Genomic DNA, 18,905 nt, shown 5'->3' with positions numbered 1-18,905 from the left:
TTCTCATGTTCTGTATGAAAAATGCTTCAAGAAAATATATTTTTCTTTAGTGTGGAACACGAATCCTCCTTGTAAGAATATAATGCATGTTAAATACCTATAGTTTAGGAAAATGGAAAGTGCTTTTCTCCCTAGTCTTGCTTATTGTATTCTCCTTTACAGCACAAAGTTTTAGGAAAAAAGTTTATCTGTGTAACTTTTCAACATAATGCACTCTGCCTTTTGGAATTTGTACAAGAAGGGGCATGTGATTTTAATAATAATGTTGGTATGTAAGTAAGGTCCTTTAAAGACAGTATGTCACAGGGCAGTGGAAACTAAAACACAACGTCAGCTAGCCTGAATATTGGTAAGTATGTCTATTAGCTGGTAAAATATGTCTGAGTGAATATATTTCGTGGTTGTAATGGTACAGAGTACACTTCACAGATCAGTTTTTGCTAGGAATCAGTACTGTCCTTTTGCATATAAGCCAAAAGGTGCTGGTGCTGTTTTAAGTACAAGTACTTTAAAAATCTGCTCTGGGCAGAGTCTTTGTATACTGTATAAATGACTATTTCAAAAAATGGTTTGATCTGTTTAAACTGTGTAATAATATCTAATTGTTTATTTATTTGGATAGTTTAAACACTTTTTTTTTTTCTAATGAAGAACTTTGTAAGCTAACACATATGCAAAGTGACTGCCCTGACATGTCTCTGACCTAGGGTACTGCAGTGAGACACTGTGGGGGCCTGAGTATATTTAGAATTCAAGGCACCGTGGGCCACTGCCTGGCTATTTACTGGCAATTTTCTTGAAACACCTGGAAATATCAATACTATATTTCTCTATGCAACTGTATTCAAGGGCAAAGTGAGATTTAGTACATACATGATGTTGTGCAATTTTATTTAAATACATGCTACCAGTAGGAGAGAGAAAATGTAAACTGTTCCAATGCTTTAATTGTATGCACTATCAAGCATATATGTATCAGTACAATTTTCTCTTCATTGTGAAATTAAAATATTCAACAACGTTGGGATAGGAATTCTAACTTAGAAACATAAAAGCGTAGAAATAAGTACCTAATTTTACATTTGACATATGCACGAAATTCTTAATGGTGTCAACATGAGACTCAAATGTGAATTAGGATCAGTACAACTAGATAAGGAAGTTAAATTTAATTTCACATATTCATTTATGTACAGCAGTACAAGATAAGGCCTGGATAATAGTTAATCCAGAAGTTACCTGAATCTAATTCTTTAAACTGCTCCCTTAAATTTATTCCAACACAGCTCTAGATACTTATGCATGCATTAAATTTGCAAATGATGCATATCTAAAGAATGGAACCATGGAATGCGTATCCAAAGCACAACTGGGAAAGTGAGCTATAATTTTTCATCTTTGAATTCTGTGGTATCTGTGCATTTCCCTAAATTAGCCTACATAAGAAAAGAGAAGGATTTAATATTAATAAATTTGCTGGTGTGAAAAAGATACATTTTATTCATATTACTGAAATTGTGCTAGGTTTGAATATGTTCACCACAAGCTTACCATGTTTAAATTTTTCTTTGGCCTGTGCTCTGCATGGAACTTACACACAAGGTTATGAAAATAGACTATCTTCATGCTGTTTTTCCCTGTCCCATTCTGTGCCCCTTAACTTTGACCTTTTGGTGCCACATTCGGTATAAAAATGGAATGGATCACACATGCGTACAAGAGGTATTCCTACTAAATCTTTAATTCCTAATTCACAAAGAAAATACTTTTATCATTCTGCTTATGAAGTAATGGTGCACAAATGAATACTTTTAATGTATGGCATGCCTATACATCATGGCTCATGAAGGCTAGATCTTTCCATGACTATCCGTTGTGGTTTTCTCTATTATAAGCACACGATCATATTGAAAATTTAGCAGTGACTGTTGTCATGGTAGATTTATCTGTATCATTTTCAACCCCTCTGTGGATTGTACAGGTACAGTAATAGCAATTCTTCACACTTCCATAGCCTTCATCCACAGATTGCAAAAATATAAAGTAAGGTAAGTATTGTTATGCTCCTTTTACAAGTAAGTATAAGTAACAAATAAGTCACAAATAAATAGCACACAGTGTAAAAAAAATGCAATGTCTTGAGAACGAGTACTCATTTTTTTAATTGATGGATGTTTGCTTTGAGCGTTTTTTTTTTTTTTGTCTTTTTTTAACATTCATTTGGCTTCTTTTTTGGTTGAACAACACTGTAAGTGGCTCTTAAAATTCAAGTGCTTTCTATGTTTTCAAGAGGCTTTTTTTAAAAAAAAATGCCATTTATGTTTTTCAAAATGTGTAAGAATCATGTATTTGCAACTGATCAAGCTCACATATCATATTGCTAAAAACAGTAGATATCAGGCAGTGATAATCTCCTGAAGCTAGGCTTTTTATTTAAGTCCTCATAACTATAAAAGTCATATTTAACTGCAAGCTAGGAAGAGATTACCTTCTTTGTTTTCCCCTAGGAGACATGACAGTGATTTCTGTCACACTTTCTAAGAGCTGAAAGAGCTCACATAAATACAGTAACTGAATGTAATTTACACGATTTTGATAAAGAAGGCAATGTTCTAACATTCAACTAGTTTCACTTTCCCTTTCTTGACTACAGTTAACGCCAAGTCAAATGTCTGAGACTTTTTATTATAGTTATCTATACAAAAAAGTTTTGTGCCAATAGACAAATCAAATAACAAGGTGAAGAGACTATTATTTACAGAAGGTCATGCAGCAACGGATCCAAGCAGTGATGTGCAGCACTGAAAGAATAAAGTTGGACTGTGCGTCTTTACAGTTTGTATTTCCTGTGTGTGTCTCAGTTGCAGAACCAGAAAGAACACTTGTGGACACTTTTCTATTAACTAATATTGTGCAGCACAGTTGTGTGATAATTTCCAAGTAATGCTTATGTAGGCATCCCTTCAGCATCACACTTAGCTTTCACTCATATTGGTGTAAGCCTCAGATCATCCTCACAGCTGCAGTGCACTGTCTTTGGAAACTGAATCTATTGTTCAGGGAGATGGGGCATGCCAGACCTTTCAGTTTAACTATCATCCAGGAAGGGTGACATTAAAAAGCTCTAATTCAGTAAAACCATTGTTAGCCTATGAAACATCACTTGAGATTTTAAACTGATGAGATATGAATCCTTTAAGACAGATTGCAGCCAGGAGTATCTTCTTTGAACTACCCCCAAGTACTATGAGTCATTTGTGCACCTAATTTTCTTTGTGAATTAGAAATCACAGGAATTCTCTAGGAAGTCCGCTTTCCAATAAAGAGCAAGATATTTTATTGCACACCTTCTTTGTGTGAATTATCTTTAATTAATTGCAAATAAGAAAATAATGCATCATTTTTTATAGTTGTGGGAGAAGAGAAGCACATTTAACACAAGCAATTAAGAACTTCTAAAATGGATCCTAAAGCAGCTAAGAAGAATAAACCTGTTGTTAAACCAGATGTAAAATGTGAAAAATCTTATTTCTACAAAAATGTTCTCTCTACAACACATTATTCTCAGTAAGAATATAAGTATCATTTTATTATTGTGCAATAAAAAGACTGAATATTTTTGGTTAAAGTTTAACTAAATTTGGTCCTGGTTGAGTGATTACTGTTATGAACATCCATTTTGAAATGTCACTAAACCTATACTGGTATGATTGGATTTGATCTCAAAACACAAATATAAAGCAAAATCTATTTCTCAAGCATTTATGAAGTAGTCATAAATTGTCACTTAAATTTTCTTTATGGCTTTATATTTTATATTGCATATGTAATAATTTGCCTCCTCTGGAATATATTCATTCTACTCTCACTTTTCACACAAATATGGAGACATCCCTTGCATTATCATTTTGATGTGATAAAGAAATTTTGTTTAATTACCTGAAATGCTCATTTTTATGAGGGGAAAAAGATCAGACCCAGCCCATTTTTCAGGTTTACACTTCTCCAGGTTTTTAACATAATTGCGCAACTAGAGGACAGGAAGTCCTCCCAGCCAAGTATTCAAAGCAATATAATCAAAATAGAATAAAGACAGATGGAATATTAAAGGAATTGGTTGGATTTGAAAGCATTCTATTATTTTCTGGCTTCCCAACTACTGCACAGAAGAAATGCACAGCAAAACACTACCCAGTGTTTGAATTGCAGTTCTATGACTCTTAGCCCAAAGCATTCCAACCAGTGGCTGAAAAATGCTCTTTGATTTCCGTCTGTGATACAGACATCTCATAGGAAACAGATGCCTGTCACAAAACATTTTTGTCACTGTGACAACACCACCTTCCCATGCTCCCTTGTTCATTGCTGACTGTGCTCTTGTTTTCCTTCAAGGTCTGGCGCACCTGATGATGGGCGACCAAGGTATGGGCTCTGTTCCTTTTCCACTCTGCTTTCATTGTTTCTTCTTGTTCTGTAGCTGCTTTGAAACCATCACTGCAAATGATGGGCAAATGCTTGAAAGCTGTCTTTGGCTGCAAATAAACATGTTAAACGTGGTTTTAGTCACATCCTTCCTTATTTTTTTTTCTTTTGTTTGCTCTGTAAGCTTTTGTCCTTCCTGCCTCCTCAGCTCCCCCTCTCTCAATATAATAACTGAAAAGAGGTGAGAGAAATAAGAAGGTGTTTTAGAAAATTTCATGTATTTATCAGAAAATGCAATTATGGGTGATTTTATGAAAGATAAATGAAGCGCAAGAGCACTCTTCAGATAGTTCCTGAAAGAAGATACTGAGCTTGTCACATTGTACGCATTGAAGAGTACATTTACATTAATGCATGGCTGATTGGAAACGTGCAGAAAGCACCTGCTCCTTGCTTTTGGAATGCTGAGAGTACAATTTTGCCACCTAAAGAAATCAGTGGTTTTTCTTCTCCTAACCCATTGTCCATGTTAATATTGTATCACTCCTTATCAAAGCATGAGTTATTTCTGTGTTTTGCTGCATGTACATGATTGGAAAAAAAAATAAACTAAATCCCTAATATGACATTGATTGCATCTCCATTTGTCTACAGACACTTATCTTATACTTTGTCTCGTTTCATGTTTAGATATTATTGCATTTACATAAAACTCATGACTCTTACTGTTGTTTCTCTCCTCTTCTTATTCTCTTTTTGTCTGGAAATGCTTTCTTCATGGAACCATTTCACCAAATCCATAGGTAAAAGTAAAGGTATTACATGATTTTCTTTATTTTTTAATGCCATCAATATTCTTAATGTATGTTTAAGAAATGCTAATAAATGTAAATCTTTTTGTACTGGTAACATGAGGTAGGTATATTTTTTTAAGTAAATACTTCATGGATATTGAGGTAAGGAGAAGTGTCCTAAAGTACAGGCTGACTTATTTAAAGTTTGTGTCCTGGTTTTGTGAGAGACGTAGAGATGTGGCAGTGATAAAGGAGACTACAGTTATAGAAAGCATTCAGGATGAAATAACAAGCACGTTTTGAGGTATGCATTTTTCTGTTCTCAAAGAATTATAGTCTAAACCACCAGGCACAGAAAAAAAACATAAACAAAAACAACGTGATGGTGTTCAGCAGCAGCTCTCTGGAGATAATCTGTCCAGGGTCCGTCCACAACTTGATGTAAGTTTTAAATCTGAATAGCACTGATTTCAGCAAGTCTCTGCTATCAGCTGATCACTTTACCCTGAGATTTTCCTTGTAAATTAATCACTTTGATTCTGCCTAAGACAAGAATTGGACAAAGGAGTGATGAAGAAAGAACACCAAAGAGAAATGTGGGTTATATTTCAGATTTTTTTACTAGTTTTTTTTTCTTTTTTTTTTTTTTGTTTGAAAAATACTAGCCATGTTTACTTTCTAACTCCTGCAGGGAACATGTGCATAGGGTCAAGACTTTTCCTGTATAACTAAACATCAGGTTTTACTATAAGGATACTCATTCACAGACCTTACATACATACATTCCTATGATAAGTAGATGGTCATTAAATATAATTAAATCTGTGGTACAGATGAACTATATGGTTCTGTTCATCCTAAGCCTTTGTCACGCTGTGCCTGCTCTTGGTATAAATCAGAAAGTAATGTAAAGTGGTATAAATCAGTAGTACTTTGCTAACTAGTTAAACTAGAAACAAACTTCCAGGTCCCTTGCTGTCTTGGCTGATTTAGTGTTTCTGAACGTAGAAGGTGCATATGATGCAAGCCTGTGATTGCAATCCTTTTGTGTCTCATTCCTCTTCATATCAGACTCTCTGGAGTGACTGCATACTATCACTAGGTTAATATTTAAAGGGTTATGAGTGTTCTAGACCTGTAGATCTTCTTGTTTAGGAAAAGTTTCAAGCAAGTAGAATAAAAAAGGGTCTGCTGATTTCTTTGTCTTATAGAATTGTTTTGTTTGTTGGTTGATCTTTCCTGTGTTTTTCTTAACTGTATCTTTTACCTTTGACTTCCTTATTGCTTATTATGACTACTTTATTCCATAATGGTATGTCTTAGGTGGAGTTACCTTAAAATGACACTTTATAGACATATAAACATAGTTTTTAACTGAACCTTAACATTATTGATCACTTTTGTTATTATTGATTTTTCTTTCTAGTTTATTCTATACATGGAATACATTATGTAATACATCCAACACCGATTTTTTTTTTGTATAAAAGGATGAAAGCACATAAATATTATGAAAATACATTATGAATGATGGTTAATATGGAAAGCAGATTTTAGCCAAAACAAAAAACAAAAGAAAACAAAAAACACTACAATTATTGTGCAATAGTTAGACATTTTTATCTTTATTGTAAAAGGATTAACAATTATAGTGATAAAAAATGACCTTGGATATACTAGTTACCTTTAACATTTAATGATATGCCATATAACATAATTTAAATAGCATTCACCAGTCATCTAATCATTCTACTACATTTTTCTTTTCACACTGTACTTTCTTACTAAATTTCTCCCTTTGAAATGGAAATACTGATTACTTTACTATGTTTTGATAATCACAGTACTTCCTCTGTTTATATAATGCTGTATGTTTGTTCAAATGGATGGATGGGGTTTATATGTATATAAACACCATTTACCTATAACCTCTGTATAGGTATACCTATAACATCTATATAGGTATATATAGGTGTATAGGTATAATGAAAGATGAACAGCCCCATTTTGTTGACTATGTTGAGGTAGCTACACTAATATCCACTATTGAAGCATGTGACCTTGAAACAGCTGTGATAACATACATTTATAACACATGACAATATAACGTAGTAGGAAGGTTTTGGAAAGGTAAGAAGGTACAATAATGGAGCTTTAGGTTGAATTCTTTCACATCCGTTTCAGTCTTTCATTACAATTTCAGTTCCTTAAGAGGTAGCTAATATCAGTTACAAAAGTGATCACAGGATTCTGAGTGATTATACCACAAAATTATCAAAAAAAAAATAAATTAAAAAGCTCTACTGTGTAATTTGTTAGGAAGTGTGTAAATGGCTGAAGCACCACCCACTTCTTAAATCAATGTAACTTCAGAATGAGATACCTCAAGGACAGGACAGTGACAGGCCAGGGTCCTGATGTTGATGGAGAGGAGAGGAGAGGAGAGGAGAGGAGAGGAGAGGAGAGGAGAGGAGAGGAGAGGAGAGGAGAGGGAGAGGGAGAGGGAGAGGGAGAGGAGAGGAGAGGAGAGGAGAGGAGAGGAGAGGAGAGGAGAGGAGAGGAGAGGAGAGGAGAGGAGAGGAGAGGAGAGGAGAGGAGAGGAGAGGAGAGGAGAGGAGAGGAGAGGAGAGGAGAGGAGAGGAGAGGAGAGGAGAGGAGAGGAGAGGAGAGGAGAGGAGAGGAGAGGAGAGGAGAGGAGAGGAGAGGAGAGGAGAGGAGAGGAGAGGAGAGGAGAGGAGAGGAGAGGAGAGGAGAGGAGAGGAGAGGAGAGGAGAGGAGAGGAGAGGAGAGGAGAGGAGAGGAGAGGAGAGGAGAGGAGAGGAGAGGAGAGGAGAGGAGAGGAGAGGAGAGGAGAGGAGAGGAGAGGAGAGGAGAGGAGAGGAGAGGAGAGGAGAGGAGAGGAGAGGAGAGGAGAGGAGAGGAGAGGAGAGGAGAGGAGAGGAGAGGAGAGGAGAGGAGAGGAGAGGAGAGGAGAGGAGAGGAGAGGAGAGGAGAGGAGAGGAGAGGAGAGGAGAGGAGAGGAGAGGAGAGAGGCGAGGCAGAAATGAAGGTGGGAAGATGTCACTGTGCTGAGGTATCTGTCAGTACTTAAGAATATATAACTTGATCTATGTACAGAACCAGGTGACATAAAGCAGAACAGAACATAAATCCAGGAACACATGTAGGAGTTTCTCTCACAACTCTAGAGCTATATGAAACCTATTTTACCTGACCCGTTACTGCTTATATAGGCTGAGCCTAGTACTAGGAAGAGCCACAAACTTAGTGGCATTCATTTAATTTCTGATAAACATTTTATCTGTTCAGATGTAGGTGTTTTTGTTTTGTTTTGTTTTGTTTTCCTGGAAATTACCTACCTGTTTACAAATTCAGCAGTAGAGTTGTTGCAGCTGGGGTGGTGGAAAGACGTGTAAGGCAATGCTTATAAATGGAGTTCACATTTTTTGTTAAACCGGTCGAATATGTTACTTAAAACAATTGTTTGAATTCAAAGAAAACATCGAATTTGTGCCCAAACAAATGTTTTGCCAAAAAAAATTTTGTCTGCCTTCTCCAGCTACTGTAGGTGGTCTGATAAAACTGTCATTTCAACATATAGGCCTTACCTCATCTAAAGTTTAGTACCTCCCAGATTTTGTGACGAATAGCAATATAACTAAGATTACGTGGCAACTAATGTAAAATGCTCAATTTCTTTATTTTTTCCCCAAAATGTTCTGTTCTTCTCTTCCTTTACATTTTCTTTTGATGAACAATGAAAGGGTTTTATAATTCAGTTACTAAATGTCAGTTATATAAAAATATAGTGACGTGCATTGCTTCCTTTTTCTATTGCAATTCTCTTAAGCTTATACATATTTTTACCTATAGTTTATTTCTATGCAAATACCCACTTTTGACTATATATTACTTATTCTATAACTAAACATTGTGTTAAGATTTTCTTCTATTACTTTAGAGATTATATGTGGTTTTAAATCATATGTGAGCTACTCAGGTCCATAACAAGCTATTAGATGATATCTAGCTGAGCAATAAATGTTTCAACTGAAAGATTGATACTGCAACTGAAATTTATTGTATTAGATTACAGGCTTTTGATGTGTTGGTATTTGGTATACTTCATATACGTGCTTAAGAAAGACCTCATAATGTCAATATTTATGTCAACTTCCTTGCCAAAAAAGGGAAGTTTTGCATTTGCACAAATTATCATACAGTATCTGTAAAAACAGAGTGACTCTACTGGCTATATAAGAGCAGAACTTTATTATCAATCCCATAATGCAGTTGACAACTAGAAAAATAAGGCAGTGAAAAAATAAAATAAGATGAATAAATCTTTGAACAATTGTATTAAAATTATATATTATAGCTAAGCAATTTTTAGAGATCATGGTGTAGTGCTTGTTTCATGCAACACAAACAGAACCTTGTGCCACTAACCTCCCCTAAAATCATATTAAGTGGAATTCAGTCATTAACTGAATATGTACCACCACTAGTTCACCTTGTTATGATGACTTTCATTTTTGTTCTGTTTGTAAAGAATTTAGACATTTTTGACTTCTTATGCTGTCTGAACTTAATAGGATTGTTGAGAAGCCTATCCTCACCTGTTTTTCTCTGTGCTGTTCCAAAGTGAGTCGGAGAGTCATGCATCCTCCAGCCTTCCTTGACCTGAGCCACCAAGACTCCAGAAGCCATGTAAAAGGCTTGGTACAGCACTGAGCTGTATCATGGCATATTAGTTTTCTGTTGCTGCTCTGTTGACATGCACTCAGTTGCATGTCTTCTTAAGCGTATCTAGCTTTTTCTTGGATAGAGCAAAACATGGACTGAGGACTTCCTTGACTCTCTGTACTTCTTCACATCATAATACATCCTAGGTGAGGGCAGCTTGTTCGAAAAGCTCACTGCTGGATTTGAACTGAGATAATTTAGAGGGTTTACACAGAATCAGGGAATAAAGTCAGTCCTTGGCTATCTACAAATAGCAACTAAACAATTTAAGCCAAACAGACTCTAATTTCTATTATTTCAGTGAAAACCAAAAAGTAATTGGAGATTGTACGTCTCACCTATAGTAGAAATCTCAGTTGAATTAAATCTGATCAGAATCACACTCAGTGGAGTTTCACCAGTTAAGGAGAAAGAGGCCAGAGACCTAAGGAGAAGAATTTTCAAAAATGTCTATGATTTGTCTACATCTATACTTAATAAATTCAGTAGAAAACTATGACAATCTCTAAAAAAGCTAAATTTAATGAGAATTAAGAAGTTTTAAGAAAAATTCCATAGTTCTGTACTAATATAAGTGAAAATTTGGACTATTCTCTCTAAATGTACATCGTAACAATATCTTTCCACCAAGAATGACTCCCCATAAAAGATTTGAAAAAGATATGTAAACAGTCTCATCAGAATTAATTGTTCCTGTGAAGTAACAGTGCTGTGCACAAAACTTTTAACATACTCTTTTAACTCTATGGTACTTTATATTTCCATGACTGTAATAGTATGCCAAGCTACTTAGAAATAAAAGAAAATTTGAATTATCCAGTCTCCTTTAAAATCTTTTAATTAACCAACATAGTTTGCACTGATATGCGTCTTTCCTGATACTCCAAACCTTCCATAACCCTGTCACTCTTAATTGCTTGAAGGTAACTTTCTAACTTCACTTCAGGAACCACCCAGCGCAATTAAGTATCGGTAGAACATTGAAACTGTGCAGTGAACTGGGAAATTCAGAAGCACAAAGGAGAAAACTTTCATAGGAATTGAGCCTGGACAATGGACCATGGAATTTGCTGCAAAGTGGCACTTTCATCATTCTTTTAATGATTTTCATGCATACTAACCTGATATCAAAATATCTTTTTCTTTCAGGCATAGGAGGAAGGAAAGCAATTAAATCTCTTTATTGGAATCATTTACTCTACTGAAAGAAGTAACATCAGCTATATTTATTTGTTTGCTGTTGATACCCACACTAATTTTATGATGAGTACACACACACATATCATTTAAAGTCTCCTTTTGTAACATGTTAATGTGATTTAGAGACTCCAGTACATCTTGCTGCCTGCTTAAAGTGGAGCTTTATTCCTAAGAAAGGGAAATGTCTGGACTGATTCACTGGTACCTCCTAAAGCTTTAGAGAGGCAACCTCAGATAACTGTGATGTTGGCATTACAGAATTGACTTGACTAGGCTCTTTATATTGGTACTGGGGATGGGGGTGAGGTGTGATTTGGGGCAGAAAAGGAATGGTGAGGAAATAAAATCTGCTGGGTCTAAACCCTTTCATCTGTCTTTATTTAGACAGAGAATAGGCTATTGAGAAAGCAAAATTTAGCAGTAAGTGAGTATAGGCCAGTAAATTTTTACTGTAATTACCCATACTTACCAAGTTTGGCCTGTGTTTAATACCACAAGCTATTGTTAGCCCATTTTCAGAAGGAGTATACACCCAAAGGGAAGGAGATTAAATTTCCTCCTGTGACCATTAATGTGCTTCTGAATTGGAACTGGAAACCCTAGCAGAATGATTTCTGACAGGCTATACGGGTAATTATATAAGCCCACTCTCACTCTATAGCAACACCTTTGTAGGATTAAAAATAATTTGCCTGATTTCCCTGTTCAATCACCCTGAATATCTGTATTAAGAAGAACTTGGATTATATCGCGAAGGTGCTAGATAAGCACTTTCCCTCTCAAAAGGGCATCGCAGACATTTTGCTAGTAATACAAGGAGCTGGTCCTTTGGTATTTTCAGTTAATGACTGTGCTTAAGAACTTGGTCTTATGAGGTACTACACTTAGTATTTGCACAAGTCCTTAAGGAATCTTCAGAAAATCACCAAGCTCAGTTACAGGCAAATCACCTTTGAAAACTAATTTTGCAAGCACATGAGATACAATTTTCTTAAATGACTATCCTTGTGATTTTACTATTGAACCTGTGCAAAACAACGTGTAAGTTAAATTTAGAGCCAAATGCTTTTTTGGCAATGCTGTTTTCACTGTGAAAAGATGCGCAATTTAAATGGATGTATGATATTATTAGTATTAACTGTGGCTACTGACTAGTCATATAGTTTTCAAGTTTAGTAGAGTTATTTAGGAGTTATTATGTTGAACTGTAACACTGGTGAATATTTACATCACCACAAGGATGATGTGAGAGGTCACAAAATTCTTATTCTATTTTAATTTTAATCTACATATCTGAACATCCCCAGATCACTGTGGTACAGGTGTTGGACAAGTTATGTTCTCATTTCACCTGAATACTTGTGAAGACTATAAATTTTGGAGGTACCTGAAGGTGCTTACATCAATATGAACCTTCAAACACAGCTGTGTCTGTTTTAGTCATGAACTGATTTTTGTGTGTGTGACTTTTGGCACTGTAGTCCTCTGCAATAAATTATTCAAATAAGGATCCTGTCCATTCTTGTAACTGTATAAGGTTTGGAAGAAGACTTAGACCTCATAAAAAAACATATAAAAGTATCTGAGTGCAGGATTGGAGCAACAAAGGTAATCTTGGAAACTCATAATTTATGACTTTTGTACTACATATTTTTCTGTATAGGAGATACACATTCATATCTATCCATACATCATATATTAGACTAAGAAAAAGATCTATGGCGAGTCATATTCTGAACATTAACATCGAGCCACCTGAGCCCCACTGTTAGTCTACTGCTACATATCCCCTCAGAGCAAAGAAAGGAGCTGTTTAGACAACTGTGAAGAATTCCTCTATTCCTACTGAAACTATTAAGAAGCATAGAATATGTAGAGTAAAACTCCAATTCTAAAAGGACAAATTCCTCTACAATTTTTAATGGCATATACACATTTAACATACACACGTGTCTGCATTCAGAATATATGTGCAAATGCAGATAGATAAAAGTGCCCTGAAACCATTCAGTTTTGCTATGCTTCATACGTTACCTCTCAGAAATGCCAGTATCTCAAGTTTTCAATAATGAAAATATATAATAAAAATGACTGCCATATCTGCATCCATAAATCACTATTATGTGTCATTTATTTTCTCTTCCAGGAAAATACATGCATTTGATTTTTATTCATTGTTCTAAACTAGATGAGAGACTTGTACCTTGCATTGTTCCTGAAATGGATAGTCCTGTTAAAGAAACTGGTTTTCAAAAGTTCTGTTCTTATTGAGCTGTTATGGAAGTAATACAAAAGTGTAATTAATATTTTCCTTTTCAGAACACCTACAAGATTTGTATAAGCTCTGTATCTTTTAATAAGTACATATAACTCTCAAAAATGTACACATATCTAGGTCATGCTAATTACCCACCTTGGGAGGCAAGAATGTGCCTATACTTCTCTACCTAGTTGGTGTACTCTTGAGAACAAAGTCGGAAGAGCAGGCTTTAGAAAAACTAAAAGTACACTTCCTAGGATCTTAGTCACTAAACTGCTTAAAAAGAAGGTCTCTTATGTTGACAGCCTGTAATTTGTATTATGCAGGAAATAAGACTAGATAATCAAAAACAACCCTTCTGGCCTTGAAGCCTATGAATCACATATAATGGAGAAATTACTGTGGTAATGTAAGAAAATTGTCAGACTTCAAAACCAGCAGACTCATTTTACTAGGAATAATTTTATCATATTTCTTACATAGATGAAATTATGTATCACCGAGTCCCCCAAAACACCAAATCAGGCTGTAACATTCCTTATGGACTAACCGGAACAAATATGCAAAGCATTCTCTTAAGTAGGAACCTAAAATGAAAACTGAAACATTCATAGAGGAACCTCCAACATGCATGAAAGTATGCATCAAAAGTCATCGATCTTTCTCAAAGTTCTGTCTAGCTCTTCCACAAATAAATTCAACATTTTGGTGTAATCAACATTTTGGTCTTTTCAGTAACTTATATTGAATACTATGTGTAATCTAAATTTCAAGAAAATTATGTCATTCAACATTTTCATTCTACACAGACTCACATAACACATTTAAATAGTGTGTGGGGGTCTTCCAGAAATGAGGTTACCGTGTTACACAGTGCTTGCTATGCCAGCTAAAGCTGGGCGAAACATTTTTGTCAATTATTTGTGTGCCCACATCAGTGCAGCAAAACTGGAGCTGTTCATTTTGTTCTATGATAAAGGGAAAAATGCCTATGCAAAGCTGACAAATTAAACAAGGAACAGAAATTGTGATCTAATCCATAAAATTAAAAAAAAAACCAACAAAAAACAAAAAACAGAGGCTAAAGCAGTCCATAAGAATGCTATGAGTTAGGCAGAAGAAAGATGCCAGCTTCTTAGGACACAGGGATTTAATTTAAAGACTGAACCCAGTCTTCTAATATTTAGTTTCTCTTTGAACCTCACAATTCAATTGTATATTCGCTGTGAGTTAAATAGTCTTGTTAGCTGCAGTATGCTCACACAAAAGGAGAGGGTGGAATTATAGGCTGTTTTAGTGAAGGACTTATTATTCTACATCAGAATGATCTTTATTCATGAAGACTTCAAATACTTCATTAATCTTCAGTTTTACTGTAGCCAGGAAGAGATCCTGCTATTTGCTAAAATTAAAGAAGACAAATGGGAGTTTGCAGTTTCTCCATGAACACATGAAAAAAGCAGGGTTTATTTAATTCAGTAAAGTTAGAATATTTCTAGTCAAAACTTTTCCCTGATAATACATGTCAACCATCAGAAAGGAGGAGGAATGCTGATTGCCAAGGTACACATCATTACTAATGTCCAGTTTCACACCTTGTAGGTCAACTGACATTGGGTTTTTAACATCCTGTTATTGATTAACAATTTATTAATATAATGGGTGAAATATATTGACAGACAGCTGAGTGTGTGCCACTGGGAAGAATACAGTAGCTTTATCACTTGGACAAAAACAAAACAAAACAAACCCTATCTGCTACAAGTTTCTTATTTTATTCTCTAATTATTCAATATATAATATGGAAGCAGCTCTGTGTGTAGTAAATAGGAGGCCTTCTCTTCACCACATCTATCTTCATCTTTTAATCCACCTCTGGCCCTCCTAATGAAGCTGGAACTTATCCATCAGTACACTTTCTCTTTGGGAAAAGCCATAAGCAAGTGGGAAACAGGACACTCAGTCTGCTCTCTTAAAAAAATCCTGAACACAATTTTTTCACATCTATGGAATGTGTTCAAACTGTACCAGTGCCACCCAGATGACCAGATTTCAAATATATGTCCATAGTTCCTACTGTGCTGCTGTATGGCGAGTTTGCCGACTTCAGATGCTCTGTGAGCAGCTTTCTGCTTGGGTTCAATGTCATCTTTCCCAACTTGCAGCATCTGTTATTTTCAGATAATTAATTTAGTAGAATTGTTTCAGAAGGGGCATATTGAAATGTCACTACAGGGATGCTATCATATTTTTGAAAGCTGAGATACAGAAATTGACAGCAAATACAAACAAACAGAAACCTTCTAGCAGCTACAATTAGATCATTCTATTATTTACATTGGCTAGTAATATTCACCTTCACATAAATGAATGCATGGGAAGAAAAAAAAAATCAACCTGTTTTCCTTCATATTTGCAATATATAAGATATATATATAGGTTTATTTTATCTTTTGTTGCCTCTGTTTTCTCAGAGTCTCTGTTTAGCAGGAGAATGGATGAATCCCTCTTCTAAGCCCTGGTATATTCATGGTTGCAGAACATCTGCCATTGTGCTGAGGGACAGAGAGAAACCTAACTCGCAGTTGAAGCATGAACCTTACACTTTGAAGTATGTTTTTCAATGACTGTTTTGCTCTTATTGCATCTACTGACGTTCAGCGGGTGTTTGTTTATCAGTGAAGAGCGGTCACGACTATTGCCATGGCTAGTCATGTTGTTCATGCTGAAAAAAAGTTTTTCTGTACACTAGAATCTCTGACTTTGATTCAGAAACAAGATTCCTTTATTTTTAGGAGCTCTGAGTGGAGCCCCTTGGAGTACTTATTTGAGCTTATTGAAGGGGTTTTGTCTGTAAATAGGCATTCAGAAGAAATACAGATACATGGTACTGCCAATGAATATGGTTTTGGAAGAGAATTTTTATCAGTAGTAACACAGAGGAAAGAAGAGAAAACTTTGAACCATGTTGCTGGGTAAATTACATTGTGTATCCTTACCTAGATTAGCATTTCTATTCTGCATTTTAGTTTTCTTTATGGTTATGTTTGGGCTATTTTTCCTTTTGCCTTGTTTTGTGTTTCTTTTTTTCTTTCTTTTTTTTTTTCTTTCTTTTTTTCTTTTTTTTTCTTTTTTTTTCTTTTTTTTTCTTTTTTTCCAAAGTGAGTAATGATCGGGGTTTCTATGGTCTAAGAAAAAAACCACTGCGTGTGTGGAGACAGACAAAACATTAATTGGATTACAGGGGGACTTAATTATCATTCACTGAAAGTATTTAGTTATTCTGTGATCAAGACAACGGTGTGAATATGGACTGAGAGGAAGTCTTTTTTTTGTTTTTTCCTTATCCTAAGTAAAAACCTCAGGGAATATGAGAAGGGTGAGTAAAGCTGACAAACTTCACTAAAACTTGATGAATTTCTCATTCCTGTTTCCTGAAGGACAGGGTATTTCATTGTTGTATGACAACGTATCTTTCTTTTCTGAAGTACTTTGCTGACTAAATGCATGTGGCATGATGCAAGATGCTTGTGCTGTGAGAGGACAGAAGTTTGGCACAAGGTAGTAAGGGGAGCACTTCCTGGGTTACTTGACCAAAACTTTCCCCTGAAAAGCTAAGAAATTAAGTGCAAAATTATACAGGGAAATTTAGTAGCCCAATATAAATATGTTAGAAGATAAATATGTTGGAAACAAAATATGTTTCTAGACAGATTTGAAAATTGCTTCTGTTTGTAAAGTCTCAGTGATGCCATGAAGAGCTACAGAAATACACACATAAAAGTTGTATTATTCCATTATTTTCTCCTACTGCCTTCCCACAAATAAGAGAAATGTAGGGTAGCTGCACCAAAAGCTTTAAAAACCCGTAGTTCTTCTTCTTTTTCCTTTTTTTTTTCTTTTATTTTTTTTTCTTCCCAAGTTATCTTATTTTCTGTTAGGACTGACAAGTCTTTAATAAAACCAACCATCCATCCACTTTGTTAGAGGATGAAAAGTTCAGAAGTAACAGAAAGGGAACTGGGAAGAGCTGTCAGTATGGGAGTGGACCACAATTTAGAAGTGCAAAACCTGGACCTGGCAATCCTTCAATATCCCAGTATCCTTGCTTGGGTTCTGAACATAACGAAAACTGCTGGAGAGACATGGAAGATCTGCCTAGTGCAAGCTACCTACTTCTTCATTTAATCTTTTAAAAGAAGAACACTGCCTATGCATATTGGTCACTTTTGATATATGATCAGAGTTTAACAATGCTTTACTTTTGTCAAGACATTTCAACTCCAATGCTTTTATATCTCCAATTCATAACTGACTTGATAACAAAACTATTTATATTAATTTCATAACAATATTTTTGGGGGAGAGGAAGGGGGTTCCTTCAGCCATCCTCTTCCCCTCAGTGCTATATTTTAACTCTGAAATATTTCTGAAACTAATACTAAATATATAGGCTTGATAGCATCATCACAGGTATATCAGCAAAGAATCTTTTCAAATATAATGAATTAAAGAGAACTGTCTATCATGCATACTTTCAGACCAGTTGAGAAGAAGGATATTTTGAAGTAGGTCTATATCTAGACAGAAAGGCTAATGAAGACAAAAATCCAAGACCTCCAAGTCTTAAGCAGAGGCCTATTTGGCCTATTGGCCTAACAAGATTAGGTCCATGGGCAAGATTAAGTAGCAGAGTGCACTCATGCCATCCAGGAGTTGACAGTAGTAGTAAAAGAGATAACAAGCATAAAAAGTCATAAGAGAAGAGAAAAAAATTGCTATGGCTGATTCTACAAGCTAGAAAGAGATGAGGTTAAACTGTTTTTGACTTCCTTCCTTTAAACAGAGCTTCTGTCCATTTCCACCAAAATTTTCATGAGGTTTTGTATAGCTTAACCTTAAATAAACGAAAATAGTCAAAATAAAATCTGACTCTCCAAAACATAATCATTAGATATGTATTCAGATAGCTTTCTAAAAGTATGAAGGTACCTAAGTCTAACATGTGGGGTTAGGTATCTGGTTACGTCTATATGTCTATACCGAAACCACAGTATTAAAAGCATAAAGACCTTGAGGGGCACAAATGCTTCAAATCTCAATATTTTCATAACGGTGGAAAAGAAGAGAATGTAGAAGAAAAAGGGAATGGGTAGAGCATATGTTATGCCATAAAATAATGTGTTTTAATTTAATGTCCAAGTATTTATATTCCTTTAAATAAAGGCATTGAATTTTTATATCCAAACATGGATAATGCCAAACAAACAAACAAAAACAACTCTTGATATTTTACGTCTAAAAACTTTATGAGGAATTGGTATATAAATGTACAAATGTTACTTACAGGCATTAAAATGTCTACTGATCTGAAACAGAAGTAGTACTATTTAAGAACTACTTTTTGTATAAATCCAGGAGTGATGGCTATGTAAAGTGACTCTAGAACACAATACAGCATGCTGAATGTGTTTAAAATTTAT

General features: G+C 35.2%; 1 protein-coding gene across 42 annotated transcripts in view; it reads left to right on the top strand.

Annotated features, from left to right (window-relative positions):
- NRXN1 (neurexin 1) overlaps nucleotides 1–18,905 on the top strand; it is a 725,995-nt gene that overhangs the window by 75,561 nt on the left and 631,529 nt on the right. For 30 of the 42 annotated variants that reach the window (XR_014582544.1, XR_014582545.1, XR_014582547.1 and 27 more), the window contains one exon: nucleotides 4,393–4,422. The exons of 7 other annotated variants lie outside the window; for them this stretch is intronic. Coding sequence is in view for 28 of the 35 variants with exons in the window: in XM_083831654.1 (XP_083687780.1) it covers nucleotides 4,393–4,422 (30 nt within the window). In the remaining 7 variants the exon portion in view is untranslated. Of the gene's footprint in view, nucleotides 1–4,392; nucleotides 5,220–15,896; nucleotides 16,034–16,283; nucleotides 17,195–18,905 lie in introns of those variants that run through there. 5 more of the 42 variants (XR_014582546.1, XR_014582548.1, XR_014582549.1 and 2 more) reach the window with 3 other exon arrangements.

Source organism: Anser anser, assembly GCF_964211835.1.
Source record: "Anser anser genome assembly, chromosome: 3".
Taxonomy (NCBI): domain Eukaryota; kingdom Metazoa; phylum Chordata; class Aves; order Anseriformes; family Anatidae; genus Anser; species Anser anser.
The sequence above is the reverse complement of the archived record's forward strand: the minus strand, read 5'-3'. Positions and strand labels throughout refer to the sequence as shown.